General features: G+C 48.3%; 1 protein-coding gene across 5 annotated transcripts; it reads left to right on the plus strand.

Moving 5' to 3' along the window:
* Positions 1-73: 73 nt before the first annotated feature.
* Positions 74-12830, plus strand: GLS2 (glutaminase 2). Of its 5 annotated transcripts, none has more exons than XM_070789462.1 (18): positions 75-501; positions 4136-4295; positions 4721-4842; positions 5406-5535; positions 6066-6145; positions 6230-6393; positions 6915-6973; positions 8247-8279; positions 8566-8624; positions 9141-9207; positions 9333-9383; positions 9591-9767; positions 10458-10589; positions 10704-10796; positions 10988-11049; positions 11568-11644; positions 11937-12000; positions 12154-12830. In XM_070789462.1, exons 1-18 carry the CDS (start codon positions 320-322, stop codon positions 12308-12310), a joined length of 1869 nt encoding a protein of 622 aa, XP_070645563.1. In that variant the 5' UTR covers positions 75-319; the 3' UTR covers positions 12311-12830. The 5 variants fall into 5 exon arrangements, with proteins under 5 accessions (XP_070645567.1, XP_070645565.1, XP_070645563.1 ...); XM_070789465.1 differs by having other exon boundaries at positions 76-501; positions 4196-4295; XM_019961013.2 differs by lacking the exon at positions 75-501 and adding an exon at positions 508-746 and having other exon boundaries at positions 4196-4295.
* The last annotated feature ends 415 nt before the right edge of the window (positions 12831-13245 follow it).

Here is a 13245-nt window from a genome sequence, read left to right on the forward strand (position 1 = left end):
TTGTCCATCCCAACTCTCAAACACCGCCCCCTTCTCACCAGCTGCTAGACCCCCCCGCTCCCCACCCCCAGCCTCTGCTCCATCGCGTGCGCGTCTCCGCGATGCCCTGTCTAGGGGGAATTGGGTACACCTGGCAGTGTCCCGAGCCCTGTAGAGACCGGCCCCTCCTCCTGCACCAACCCCACCCACCGGGCCTCTCCTCTCCACTGCACCCCATCACTGAGCTCTCCCCACCTGGTCCGCGATTCTTCCGGCCCTCCCTCCAACCACCTCTCAGACGCCCTGGGCGCTCGGGCCGAGCAGGCGGCGAGCTGGGGGGATGCGCTCCTTCAAGGCTCTACAGAATTCGCTGAGCAGGGCTGGCAGTCACTGCCGGCGGGGAGGCTGGGGTCACCTGAGCCAGAACCCTCTCCTTACGTGGGGCGTCCGGCACCACCTCAGTGAGGCCGCGGCGCAAGGCAAGGAGACGCCGCACAGCCACCAGACGCAGCATCAGGATCAGTAAGACTCGCGGGACAGGGGCAAGGGACAGGCTCGCTCCCACTCCCACTGCGGTTCCCGCTAGCTTCCGAGTCCTATTCCCTCAGGAACGCATCCCATCTTCCTTCTCCTCTCCTAGCTTACTGTCCTGCGATGCCTTTTCCTTTAGATTTGGGGCTTTGGGTACGCCACGCTCGGGCGGTAAAGTGCCGTCCGCCCGGGAGGGCTTTTGGGCAAGTCGGTGCTCGGGATGGTGCCTATCCAAGGTGCGTACTTAATTGGGAATGCTGGTGGGCGCGGAGTGTTGCTTGGTGCACGTCTCTGAGTGCAGGGCAGTGTGAGCACTGCCCATCCTCACCCTCCTTTTCTCCCTGATCCTCGTGTGTATTTTCGAGGATGCGTGGGTGTGGAACAGCCTGCCTTGTGTCCTGGTATACTTGGATCTGTGTGTGACCTGTCTGTGTTTCGGCATGTAATGTGTGATGTTCGAGTGTTATCTGTACGCAGATACGTGCGTATGTCATCTGCGTATGTGTTGTGTTCGTAATCAGGACTCCCTAATCTAGAATAAGGGTGGTTCTCCTATTGGTTTTTGAAGGAGGAAAATCTATAATGGAGGGGAAGATCATAAGACGCAGATCTCCCAAACCAGAACCAGTCAAGAGCCATTAAACGTGCTGCGCAGGCGGCTCCCTGATTTAAGGTGTTTTCTTCCTTTGGTCTCAGTCAGCCTTAGAGGCTGAACCTCTCTCCCCCACCACCCAGGAACACTTGGTGGGTGAGCCTCTTGTCTTCCACACGCAGAAACAGACTGAGCAGGAAATTTTGTCGTCCCCAGAAGCCAACACAGACACTATGCAGGTAGCCCCTGCTCTTTTATAGCAAGAATAAGAAATGAACCAACTCCCCTGTCATTGACATCTATTGAGGACAATCAGAAAGACATGCACACTATAATTAAAATAACCAGACAGACCACTCTGTCTTCTACCTCACCACCACCGGATTTCCTGTCTCCAGGCCAGAATACTGGAGTGGGTAGCCATTCCCTTCTCCATGGGGTCTTCCCAACCCAAAGATCGAACTCAGGTCTCCCACATTGCAGGCAGATTCTTTACTGTCTGATCCACCCAGGAAGCCCCCTGTCCTGGCCAGGTAACATTCAATAAGCTTTATCTATTTATCCTTGATGGCTCAGTTGTAAAGAATCCACCTGCCAATGCAGGAGACTCCGGTTCTGTCCCTGGGTGGGGAAGATGCCCTGGAGAAGGAAATGCAACCCACTGTTGCCTGGGAAATTCCATGGACAGAGGAGCCTAGCGGACTACAGTCCATGGAGTCGCAAAAGAGTCGGACAAGAGTTAGCAACTAAACAATTTATTATTGGTAAGAATTGTTACTATGCTATACATCAGCCTCTTTTCAAGGAGACACAGAATGTTTAAACTTTAAAGAATAAACCTTCTGTCTCCCAGTCAACTTTCCATCCAAACTTTTCCCAAATAATCACCTTGAGAGAAATAATGGTGGGATAGAGAAAAGGTTTAATCTCCCTCACCCTCACATCTTCTGTGGGATGGGGAGCAAGAGACATCCCTGGTTCCTGTACACACACACCTCCTTCCTTATCCTGTGGCTCAGGTAATAGAAGTGTGTGTGTGTGTGTGTGTGTGTGTGTTTAACTAGAGTATTTGATTTACAGTTGGAAGTGTTCTCAGGAAACTTGATCCTCCTACCTCTTGCTGCCTGTGCTCCCAGAGACTTCTTGGTTAAAGGCCTTGGACTGATACTCCTTTGGGCAGAAGGAGTTGAGGGCATGGAGGGGGATGGGCTCTGGGAATGTGGCACCATCCATGAGGGGAAAGTGTTCTTGGTGGAGGAGGGTAGCAAAGAGAAAAAGCCCTTTAATTCAGGTTATTGTTTTGTTTTTTTAACATTTAGCTTTATTTCTAATTATTAAAGAAAAACAAGGTAAATAGAGTATCAAGGAAAAAATTAAGGTCCCAATATTAGAGGCAACCATATATCTGTATTCAATATAAATCCATGATTTATATCCACATATATACTATATGCTATATATGGATATATAAAAATTTAACAAAAGTAGGATAATATTACTATTCTTTGATCGCCTATCTTTTCCATTTATAAACAGCTTTTAATATGATTTAATGTGTGCATGCATGATATTGTCCTTTTAATGGCTGCTGTTTTGTCATTGTAAGATTCCATTATACTGAGATATCCTAATTTATTTAACCAATCTTCAGTTTGGTTACTACATATTCTTATGCAGTTGTTCAATTGTGTCTTAAATTCTTAGAAAATTTTTCTCTGCAGAGACATCTGTCATTGATATCTTGTACAACCTTCTAGAGATATTTTATGCAAATATCAACAATTACATGTTGATATCTGTGGTAGGGGAACTAAGATCCCAATGCTGCCTGGCCCAGCCCTGCCTCCAAAAAAAACCAAGAAGACACGACAGTAGAGCAGGGAAGACTGTTTTCTGTCAATAAGGTGGTATGTTGTGTCATACCAGCAGCATAAGCAAAATCTAGGAGTTTGGGGAAGCCTTTACAGAGTTAATAACATTTGATATGGACTTTGTAGGATGAGCAGGACTGTACAGGTGAAGGAGGAAAAGGTCTTTCCATGCAGAAGTTTCAGTATACACAACAAAGGCCAGGAAGCCTGACAGTGCCTTAGCCCATTTGGGGAGCCACCTATTTATTACGTGTACCGTACTATAGTACCACAGTATAAACAGTGTTCTTCAGCTTGCTTCTCTTATTTACTTCTTTTGTTTACTCCTGGCATAACTGGAGTGTGAGGGCATGGTAGAAAGTAGGAAAGGAATGTTGGCAGATTTTAAAGAGCCTTTAATGCCATACCAAGAAATAGAACTTATTTTGTAGGTACTAGGGAACTATCAAAGGTCTGATTAGAGAAATGATATTTGAGTTTTAGAAAGATAACTGTCACATTGTGAACAATGGATTGCAAGTCAAGAGAATGTGTAATCGACAAACAAGGAGCCACTGAGCATCTACTTTGTGAAAGATAGTTTTTCATGGAATGTCGTTGAAATTAAACCTCACATTACCCATGTGAAGCAGATATTAAACCCTTATTTTAGAGATGAGGAAGCAGGTTCAGCTGTATTAAATAACTTGACTTACTATCCATATTAAGATCACACAGCTATTATGGGGCAAACTCTGTACTTTCTACTACCCCATTCCAGCAGAGGGGGAGAGAAGAAAAGCACATGGATTTGATAAATTCATCCAGGTTTGGTTATGGGTGTAGGGTATGGGGATTGTCCAAATGATTCCATGTTTCCAGCTTGGCTTGTGGTAAGTGGTAACACTATTAATCCAAATGGGAACAACAAGAGGAGGAGCAGAGGGAGGGAGGCAGGCAAGATGACCTCAGACTTGGACATGCTGAGTTTGCAGTGCTATGGTACACCTAGAAATGTAGTTATTTAAGAGGCACCTAGAAACAAATGTCTGAAGTTTAGGAACAAAAGAAAGCTGGAGAACAGGACAGATGTGAAGGTTAGAATTATAGGGATAGATCAGAAGGTTCGGGGAGGACGTGTAGACCGAGGACACCTCCCTACTGATCAGCCTTGTTCTAACAGGAGGAGCAGGGAGCAGTTCTCAGGTTCCTGTCCTTCTCCCCTGTCTCTGCCTCCAAACAGTGACTCTTCAGAGAGTGGCATGCTGTCCCGTCTGGGTGACCTGCTCTTCTACACTATTGCTGAGGGACAGGAACGAATACCTATCCACAAGTTCACTACTGTAAGTTCCTCTCCACCTGCTCGGGATACTTATCCCTTAGGATCTCTGGAAACTGGGAAAAGGAAGGTAGGACAGGTACAAGGCAGCTAACGGGCGGCTTCATTATGAGGATAAAAAACAGCTGATGGTAGCAGATAGCCTAGGCTGTCCCAGAAAGGGTAATTCAACCCTCTGACTCTGCCTATCTTCCTGGTTTGGCACATACATCCAAGGGGGTCAGAAACCAGCTGCCTTGATGAAAAAGGGCAAGGAAACCCATGTTAGCCTTCAAAATTGTTATACTGCATCATTTCTTAGTCTGCAAACCCATTTGTTCCACCTATTGTAGTAGTTGGGGTTGAGTTCATTGTGATCCACTGGGGAAAATGATTAGGATTGGATTATTGTCCTTGTAGTTGACCTTACCAGGCTTCTTTCCCCGGAAGGCGCTGAAGGCCACCGGACTGCAGACGTCAGATCCCCGGCTCCGGGACTGCATGAGCCAGATGCGCCGCATGGTTCGACAGTCCAACAGTGGTGGCCTCTTGGACCGAGATCTTTTCCGAAAGTGAGGGCCCGGGAAACAAGGGCACCCCCTCTCAAAACTGTTCTGGGGACACAGACTTGAACAGCCAGGAGGGATCCTAGGGATTCAAGTCAACCCCTCACTTAATTTTATTATTTACTGGTTACACAAGCAACACGTGAATATGCCTATACTTATTATAAAAATTCAAACAACAGAGAAATACATGTTCTCTTTTCCCTCTCTCCCCAATCCCAGTCCCTTTTTCCAGAAGTGAACAGATTAGTAAGTATCTTCTAGGTAATGTCCATATACATATGTAAACATTTAAGATTTAAAATATAAAACCTACTATACAGATTATTCAGGGTTTTTTTCCTCCTAGATAGTGTCTTGGAATATCTTTCCATATCATTACAACCCTTCATTTTAGAGGCATAGAAACAAGACCCAGAAAAATCCAGCGATAGACCCAAGGTTACATACACAGCTGTTGGTCCCAAACCCAACGACCACTCACACTTTTTATTCCTAACCCCCATGCCTCCACATGAGTCACAGCTGTGTCTCTCCAACCCTCTAACCCAATTGTGTCCGGGATCCAGGTGTGTGAGCAGCAACATTGTGCTACTGACTCAGGCCTTCCGAAAGAAGTTTGTTATTCCTGATTTTGAGGAGTTCACGAGCCACGTGGACCGCATCTTTGAGGATGCCAAAGAGCTCACTGGAGGCAAGGTGAGGGCCAGGGGATGGAGGGGCAAGGGCTCTGGGCCAGGTATACCTTGCTTCTCGGAGATTTCCTGGCGCTGGAAATCCAATTGACGAGAGATGAAAAGCAGAACCTCTAAAGTGGGGGACAAGAGCTTTATGTATTTTTACCTGTGATTTCTAGAGCAAGTGAGGGAATCTGATGTTTTTATGGAGACAACTGACATAAGGATTCAATAGAACTTTGAAAGAGACTATAGGGTTATTGAGCCTAAGGAGAGAAAGGAAAGCTAACCCAGTATTCTCTTTGTATTAATACCTTCTATGCACTTTACTGCTATCTCTATAGGAGTGTGTCTGCAGAAGGGTAAGGCCTAGGACTTAAGGCTTCAGTGTCTCTAGGAACACCAGGCAGGAGGGAACCCTGTTGTCCTGCACAAGTCAGAATTTTAGCTTTTATCTAAAAGATTCTCCTGATCCTGAACCTCAACTCTGTTCCCCCTCTCCATGTCCATTTCTCCATTCTGTCTCTGTTTTCTCTACCCACTCCTACGCAGGTGGCAGCCTACATCCCTCAGCTGGCCAAGTCAAATCCAGACCTGTGGGGTGTCTCGCTGTGCACTGTGGATGGTCAACGGTGAGATGCTGGGTGAGGAAGGGAAGACAGGGCACAGGTGCAGAGCATAGTCCAACCCCTTTCATGGCCCCCGTTTGCCTCCAGACACTCCGTGGGCCACACAAAGATCCCCTTCTGCCTGCAGTCCTGCGTGAAGCCCCTCACGTATGCCATCTCCATAAGCACCCTAGGCACAGACTACGTGCACAAGTTCGTGGGCAAGGAGCCCAGCGGCCTGCGCTACAACACGCTCTCCCTCAATGAGGAAGGTGAGCACTCCCTGGGCCCGGACCAGACTCACAGATGTCCCTTTCTTATCCCACCCCTCTCCCAAGGGTATGTGTTTCTTTGCCCTTTTTTTTTATCTTTGACTGCACTAGGTCCTCATTGCTGTACAGACTTTCCCTAGCTGTGGCGAGTGGGGCTACTCTCTAGCTGCGGAGCACTGTCTTCTCACTGCAGTGGCTTCCCTTGTTGTGGAGCACGGGCTCTTGGGCACTCAGTCTTCAGTAGTAGCAGCACTCAGGCTCAGTAATTGCAGTGCACAGGCTTAGTTACCTTGTGACATGTGGAATCTTCCTGGACCAGAGATCAAAGCCGTGTCCCCTGCATAGGCAGGGGGGATTCTTTACCACTGGACCACCAGGGAAGTCCTCTGCCCTTCCTGATCAGCTCTGTCACTCCATCCTCCCCAGCAAAGAAACCTTTCCCATCTACCCTGCAGAGTGGGCAGGCTGTAAAGGTTTTACTAAGTGGCTGATAAGACTCTGGGTGGTTTGTATTTCCCCAGGAATCCCCCATAACCCCATGGTCAATGCTGGTGCTATTGTCGTGAGCTCCCTGATCAAGGTCAGTGCTACCTAGGCTTCTGGAAGGTACTGCTTTCTATTCACCTTGTTCTTCTATCCTTCATATCTGCCTGTCTCTCCAGGGAGATTGGTGGGGCCTTGATTCCTTTGAGGGTGCCTAGGAGGCAGTGAAGACACAGAAGGGACTCATAAATTATGCTGAGGACATTAGTAAGAGGAACTGTATCCCTGCCCCCACCCATGAGTCTGGAGCCCAGAGCTTCCTGGCCCAGAGAGAAGACAGCAGGTCCTGACCCCAGCCTAGAACCAAGGGCCAAATGCCAGACACAAGGGGAGGACAGCTCTTTTAGGTACTGATTGGCCACTTCTGGGTGAGGGACACATGGAAAGAAGGGTGAATGGCCAGACCGGGGCAGCTATTCACGTCACCCGGAGCTGTGAGTTGGCCTTGAGCAAGGAAGTCAGGCCAGCCTGTCAGCTGTAGGTCTCCCAGGGCTTGAGCAAGAACCTGAGAGCAGTGTGGGCAGCAACAATCCAGAGCCAATCACAGGCCCTCCTGAGGAAGGTGGTGTTAGGAACCCTCCCCCTAGGGACTCAGGTGTCAGAGTTCCTGCAGTGTTGACACTATAGTTGACACAGAGAGGAAGCAATTGAAGGTTTGGGAGGGACCAGGCTCTCCCCTTGCTCTAGGATCACTCTGTCTACAACCCTGTATCTGGGACCTGCCTCATCCCATTCCCATCTAAACAGGCCCTACTGACGTGACCCTCAGCTAAAATCTTTAACTTTACTTCAATTATCAATATAGTTTATATAGTTGAGCATTACAGTGTATACAACACAAACCCTCCTCCCATTCCCATCACTCACTCCAGTCTTGAGATGGCTGTGGGCGTCAGGAATAGCACAGAGTAAGGCTCCAGCAGGGGAATAAGCAATGAGGATGGGGAGCAGGAATAGGAGCGGGGCTTGGGGACAGGACTGGAACCAGGAACACGGAAGTGGGAGTGGGGGATGAGGATTGGCATTGAGGATGGAGATGGGAGTGAAACCCAGGGATGGGTGAGGCTCACAGATAGGGTGAAATTATCTGTACTCATTACTTGATCATAAACTCTAAATGGTTTTTAAGATCACTACATAGGCATGGATACAAAAAGTCTCAGTTAAAAAAAAAAAAAAAGTCACTGTAAAACGCAACACATGCCCAGTAGCAAAACCAATCTAACAGTCTGTCTCCACTAGGTCCTTCTGGCCCTCCCTGTCAGCCTCCTAGGCTTAGAATACTGACAGCTCTTTTTGTTGCCTTGCAGATGGACTGTAACAAAGCAGAAAAGTTTGATTTTGTAAGTTCCCTCGCTGCTCAGCCCCTGGCTGCTTTTCTCTATGGCAAAGTGTCCATTCCAGCTGCCCCGGTGCCTGGCTTTAACCCCACTTTGATGGTGCACCAGCTCATACTAGAAGCCTCATTTTCAGAAGTGTGGGGATCTGGTGTCAGGGAGGAAGACCTTCAGAAGTCCCTGCTGGGATAAGGACTGAGGAGTGCAGAGGGTTAGGAGTGCAGAAGCCTGTGTGTGTTCACTAGGGGTCTTCACGCATGGGGTGCCTCCCATGCTTCCTTTTCTCTTCCAGGTCTTGCAATATCTGAACAAAATGGCTGGGAATGAATACATGGGTTTCAGCAATGCCACGTAAGGCCCTGTTCACAGGACTGGCTAAATGTGTGTGTGGGGGGCGGTGTTTTGAGGGTATGTACACACATTGAATCAAGGAGGAGGATAGAATGTTAGGAGGAAGGAATCCCAGGGGAACTTTGACCTCCCAGCTTCCTCCCTGCCCCATCCTCCACATTTGTTTGCTTTGTAAAAGAATTTGTTCCATTTCTGTTTAGTACTTAACGTGAAAAACAGCGTGAGAGTCTGCACCTGGGCCCTTTCTTGCCAAGCTTCGCAAAGCCAAAAATGTCATTTTCCTAGGCTAGATGACCACACCATTGGGGTTTGGTTGTTTTTCACACTACCATAAAGCTGGGCCCAGTGCTGGCTGAGGTTCAGACATTTCCTCCAGTATCACTGGGAGAATTTATAAAAGGGCTGATTTACTTTGACATGTGCGATCTAGTTTTCTGTCTGAGGGAAGGTATTTTTCCCCCTTCTCCTCACACCCATCTTTCCAATGTCAACTACTAAATTGGGTGTCTCCTTCAGATTCCAGTCAGAGAAGGAAACAGGGGATCGGAATTATGCCATCGGTTATTATCTAAAGGAAAAGAAGGTAACCGGGAGAGGCGGTAGAGAAAGTCCCTGGGATTCTGCGGCTGGTGTAAGGGCAGAGGGGGTTGGGGACTTCTGGCAGTGCGACAGGGACTGCTGATGGCTCTCTCCTCTTCTTCCTTGCAGTGCTTTCCTAAAGGGGTGGACATGATGGCTGCCCTTGATCTCTACTTCCAGGTAAGCAAACGCCGCCATTCAGGGTCAAGGGTATAACAGACTGCCTTCCTTCCTGTGACCCACAAGATGGTCACCAGGGGTCCCGGGGTCCTTCAGAAACACCAGGGCAATTTGTTGAAGAGTCAAGGTGTCAAGAACATTGCTTTACACCTCAGAGCACAGCATTCAGGTCCACTCCACACCCTCACCTCTGCCTCGTCTCCACAGCTGTGCTCTGTGGAGGTGACCTGTGAATCGGGCAGTGTCATGGCAGCCACCCTGGCCAATGGTGGGATCTGCCCCATCACTGGAGAGAGCGTGCTGAGCGCGGAAGCCGTGCGCAACACCCTCAGCCTCATGCACTCCTGCGGCATGTACGACTTCTCGGGCCAGTTTGCCTTCCATGTGAGTGCGTCTGGCCCTGCCATCCATTCGTCACGAGCCCAGAGCCAAGAAGAGAGGACACTGACTCTCTGAAGGTGGAGAGGTGGACGTGTGTTCCTGCCTCTCACTCACTAACCTCCAGCCGGGCAATTTAGACCAAGAATCCTTAGGGGAGTTTGCCAAACACAGCAAGCCCCTCAAACACATAAACGCAGGAGGGTACAATTTCAGAACCACTCTGCTGCCGCCCTTCACACGGCTGGAGACTCTTCAGGTCTCATACAGGTGGTCACTTCCAAAGAGAGGCTTTTCTGACCACCCACTTCTCCACTGAGCACCTCCCTCCCTCCCTCCCTCCCACTTCATCCTCAATCACAGCACCCTGCTCTTTTTCTAGTGTGTTATCCTAAGTTGATTATTTTTGTCTTTGTCTACCTGTTTATTGTCTACCTCCTACCACCTGAATGTAAATTAACTGACAGACTTTGTCCTAGCTCTAGGACAGCGTCAGGCACAGAGTAGATAGGTTCCTTACTGAAGCCACAAATTTAAAAGAGGGTAGGGGCGGACAGGAATAAGAAAAGCTAATTTACAAGCCAACAGTTTGAGATGGGCGTGGCCTTGCCCATGCAGTCATTTGGGGTTGGCTAACTTGTTAACCCAGAGTTGGGGCATCTCTGGCTCATCCTCAGTTCCAACTTTGTCCCCAAGGTGGGCCTGCCGGCCAAATCAGCTGTGTCAGGAGCCATCCTCCTGGTGGTACCCAACATCATGGGGATGATGTGTCTATCACCTCCACTGGACAAGCTGGGGAACAGCTATAGAGGGGTCAACTTCTGCCAAGTAAGTTACTTTGCATATAGTACTTCGTATTTTTGAATGAGAAAATAAATGCAATTTTGAGCTCCTACTAAGTGCAGGGAGGAAGTAAACAATCTCTTTGCCTTACAATTCTAGAAGTTGGTGTCTCTCTTCAATTTCCACAACTATGATAACCTGAGGCACTGTGCTCGGAAATTAGACCCACGGCGTGAAGGGGGAGAAGTCCGGGTAAGGAGAACCCTTGGGGCGAGGGGACTCATAAGACTATTTCAGAAAAGAACATTACATAACACTTCAGTAAAACCCTAGGCTAAGTTAACCCCTAAGGCTAACCCATGAGGGAGGGGGATAGGGAAGAGCTGGGCATGGGTGGGTTCAAAGTCACAGTTCATCTCAGGCGGGTCTGATTTGTTTTCCAGAACAAGACTGTGGTGAACCTCTTATTTGCTGCCTCTAGTGGAGATGTCTCAGCTCTTCGAAGGTACTTCTACTCTGACCAAATAAACACAATAAAATACTCCTAGTCAGAGATCTCATTAGCCGTCAACATAGCCAAATAGTTAAGTGCTTCAGCCTTACAGTCAGACTGAATGGTCAGAGACTGTATTTAAATGAGTTTTTTTCTTTAAAGTACAGTGACTGCCATGTGATAAGAACTTAATTAATGGTAGCCACTGTTGTGATTAATCTGGGTGTTAAAAGCAGAGTCCTAGGAGGTCGGTAAGACCTTGCCTCAAATGGACTACCAACATCAATGAATCTGTACTGGGCACCTACTACAGGTAGGCAGTGATGTTCCTGGAACCATCACACTCCCCCCGACACAGGAGTTGACAGCCTCATCAGATAGAGAACACAGACTGTACAGAGTCCGCAGATCTCGTCATAAGCTCTGTCTTGCTTTTTCTGGAACTCATCCAGTCTGACCCCACTTCAGAAAGGCTACCAGTGACTTTAGGCTGATCTGGGCAACTCCAGCTACTTTCTACTCCCCTTTAGGTTTGCCTTGTCAGCCATGGACATGGAACAGAAAGACTATGACTCCCGCACCGCCCTGCACGTTGCTGCCGCTGAAGGTATCTGAAGGTTAAAAATAAAGAGGGGAGGCAGATCCCAAGACCTTTCTTTTCTACCAAGAGTGCCCCCCATTATGTGTGCCCTCAAGGTTACAGAGGAAACAACTAGTTTTTGTCTGGATGGCCTTCAGTGCTCAGGCTATTAACTGGGTGCTGCAGGGAGCAAAACTGGGAAGAAGCCTTCCCCCACCCCTTTTAGTTCAGACTCCAGCTGCCAAGTGTCTGTACTCATGTTAACACCACAAGCCTTAGAATCTGTACCCTCTCATTTTCCTTGTGCCCATGTTCCTAGGACACATTGAAGTTGTTAAATTCCTGATTGAGGCCTGCAAAGTGAATCCTTTTGTCAAGGACAGGTGAGTAGGATTAAGCTAAAGTGGGGGGGGGGGCGGGGACTGAAAATAGGCAGCAACCTCTCTACTTCTGCGCTCCAGCCACCAGGTAGGTGTATAACCAGGGCACTCTTGATGTCTTCTTTGCCTGCTCATGGTCTCTGTTCCTCCTCTCAGGTGGGGCAACATCCCCCTGGATGATGCTGTGCAGTTCAACCACCTGGAGGTGGTGAAACTGCTCCAAGACTACCAGGACTCATACACACCATCTGAGACTTGGGCTGAAGCTGCAGCTGAGGCCCTGTCCAAAGAGAACTTAGAGAGCATGGTGTGAGCATGGTGTGAGCATGGGGCATGCATGGTCCCTGCCCAAGAAAAAGCACAAGCTGGCCACACACTTAACATATAACCACCAAACATGCTACGGAGGGCCGCACTGCTTCAGTGGGGACCAGGACTAAGGCCAGTGCTTTTTGTGAAAGAGTCAAAATACCCCCATTCCCTTGGCAGAAAGACTATAGAGAAGTGCCTTTGTGGACACCTGCAGTAGAGCTCTCTGCAAAGATTGTGGGCTTCTTAAAAGTACAGACTAATGGCTTAGCCCACTCCAGATCATCCCAGGTCTTCAGGCAGGTCCCCTCTTCTCTCCGAAGAAGCCATTCTGAGAGACAGTCTGGCGGAGGGGCTCTAGCCACATCACACGTGTATATATACACAGAAGAGGGAGCTATGTACCAGGCTTTAGTAGTCTGGAGACTTCCCCCTTGGCCAGAAGTGCTGCTGCTACTGCTAATAGCAATTTTATAGACAGAGAAAGTATTTTGTGCTCAAATAAACTTTAATTACACAAATTATTTTTGCCAGACCCAGTCCTTCTCTTTCTCCCCTAGGGCCACCCAGCTGCATCACCATCATAAAGGTATTGTAGAGTAAGATGGAACCACAGGGGCAGACAGAGCCCAAAGAATACATTTCACACACATACTCACCCCACTAGGTTTTCCTCAATCCCAAATACTGCTTTAGATTAAGTGTATTCTGCTGCCAAGTGGGGGCAACTGCTCGGGTCTGAACAAACCCCCAAGTGAATTGTGTAAGACCTTAGGCCTCCTTCCTTGCTCTGGAAGTCAAAACTGTAGCTGAAATGAAGATGGACCGCCTGGAGAATAAAATTTCTAGCACTAATTCCCTCAATATCCCCCATGTGTCTCTTCCCCTTTGGTCATGATTGTAACTGGTCCAGTGATTGCAACAGATGACCAGGTATCA

The sequence above is a fragment of the Bos indicus genome, chromosome 5 (assembly GCF_029378745.1).
Source record: "Bos indicus isolate NIAB-ARS_2022 breed Sahiwal x Tharparkar chromosome 5, NIAB-ARS_B.indTharparkar_mat_pri_1.0, whole genome shotgun sequence".
Classification (NCBI taxonomy): domain Eukaryota; kingdom Metazoa; phylum Chordata; class Mammalia; order Artiodactyla; family Bovidae; genus Bos; species Bos indicus.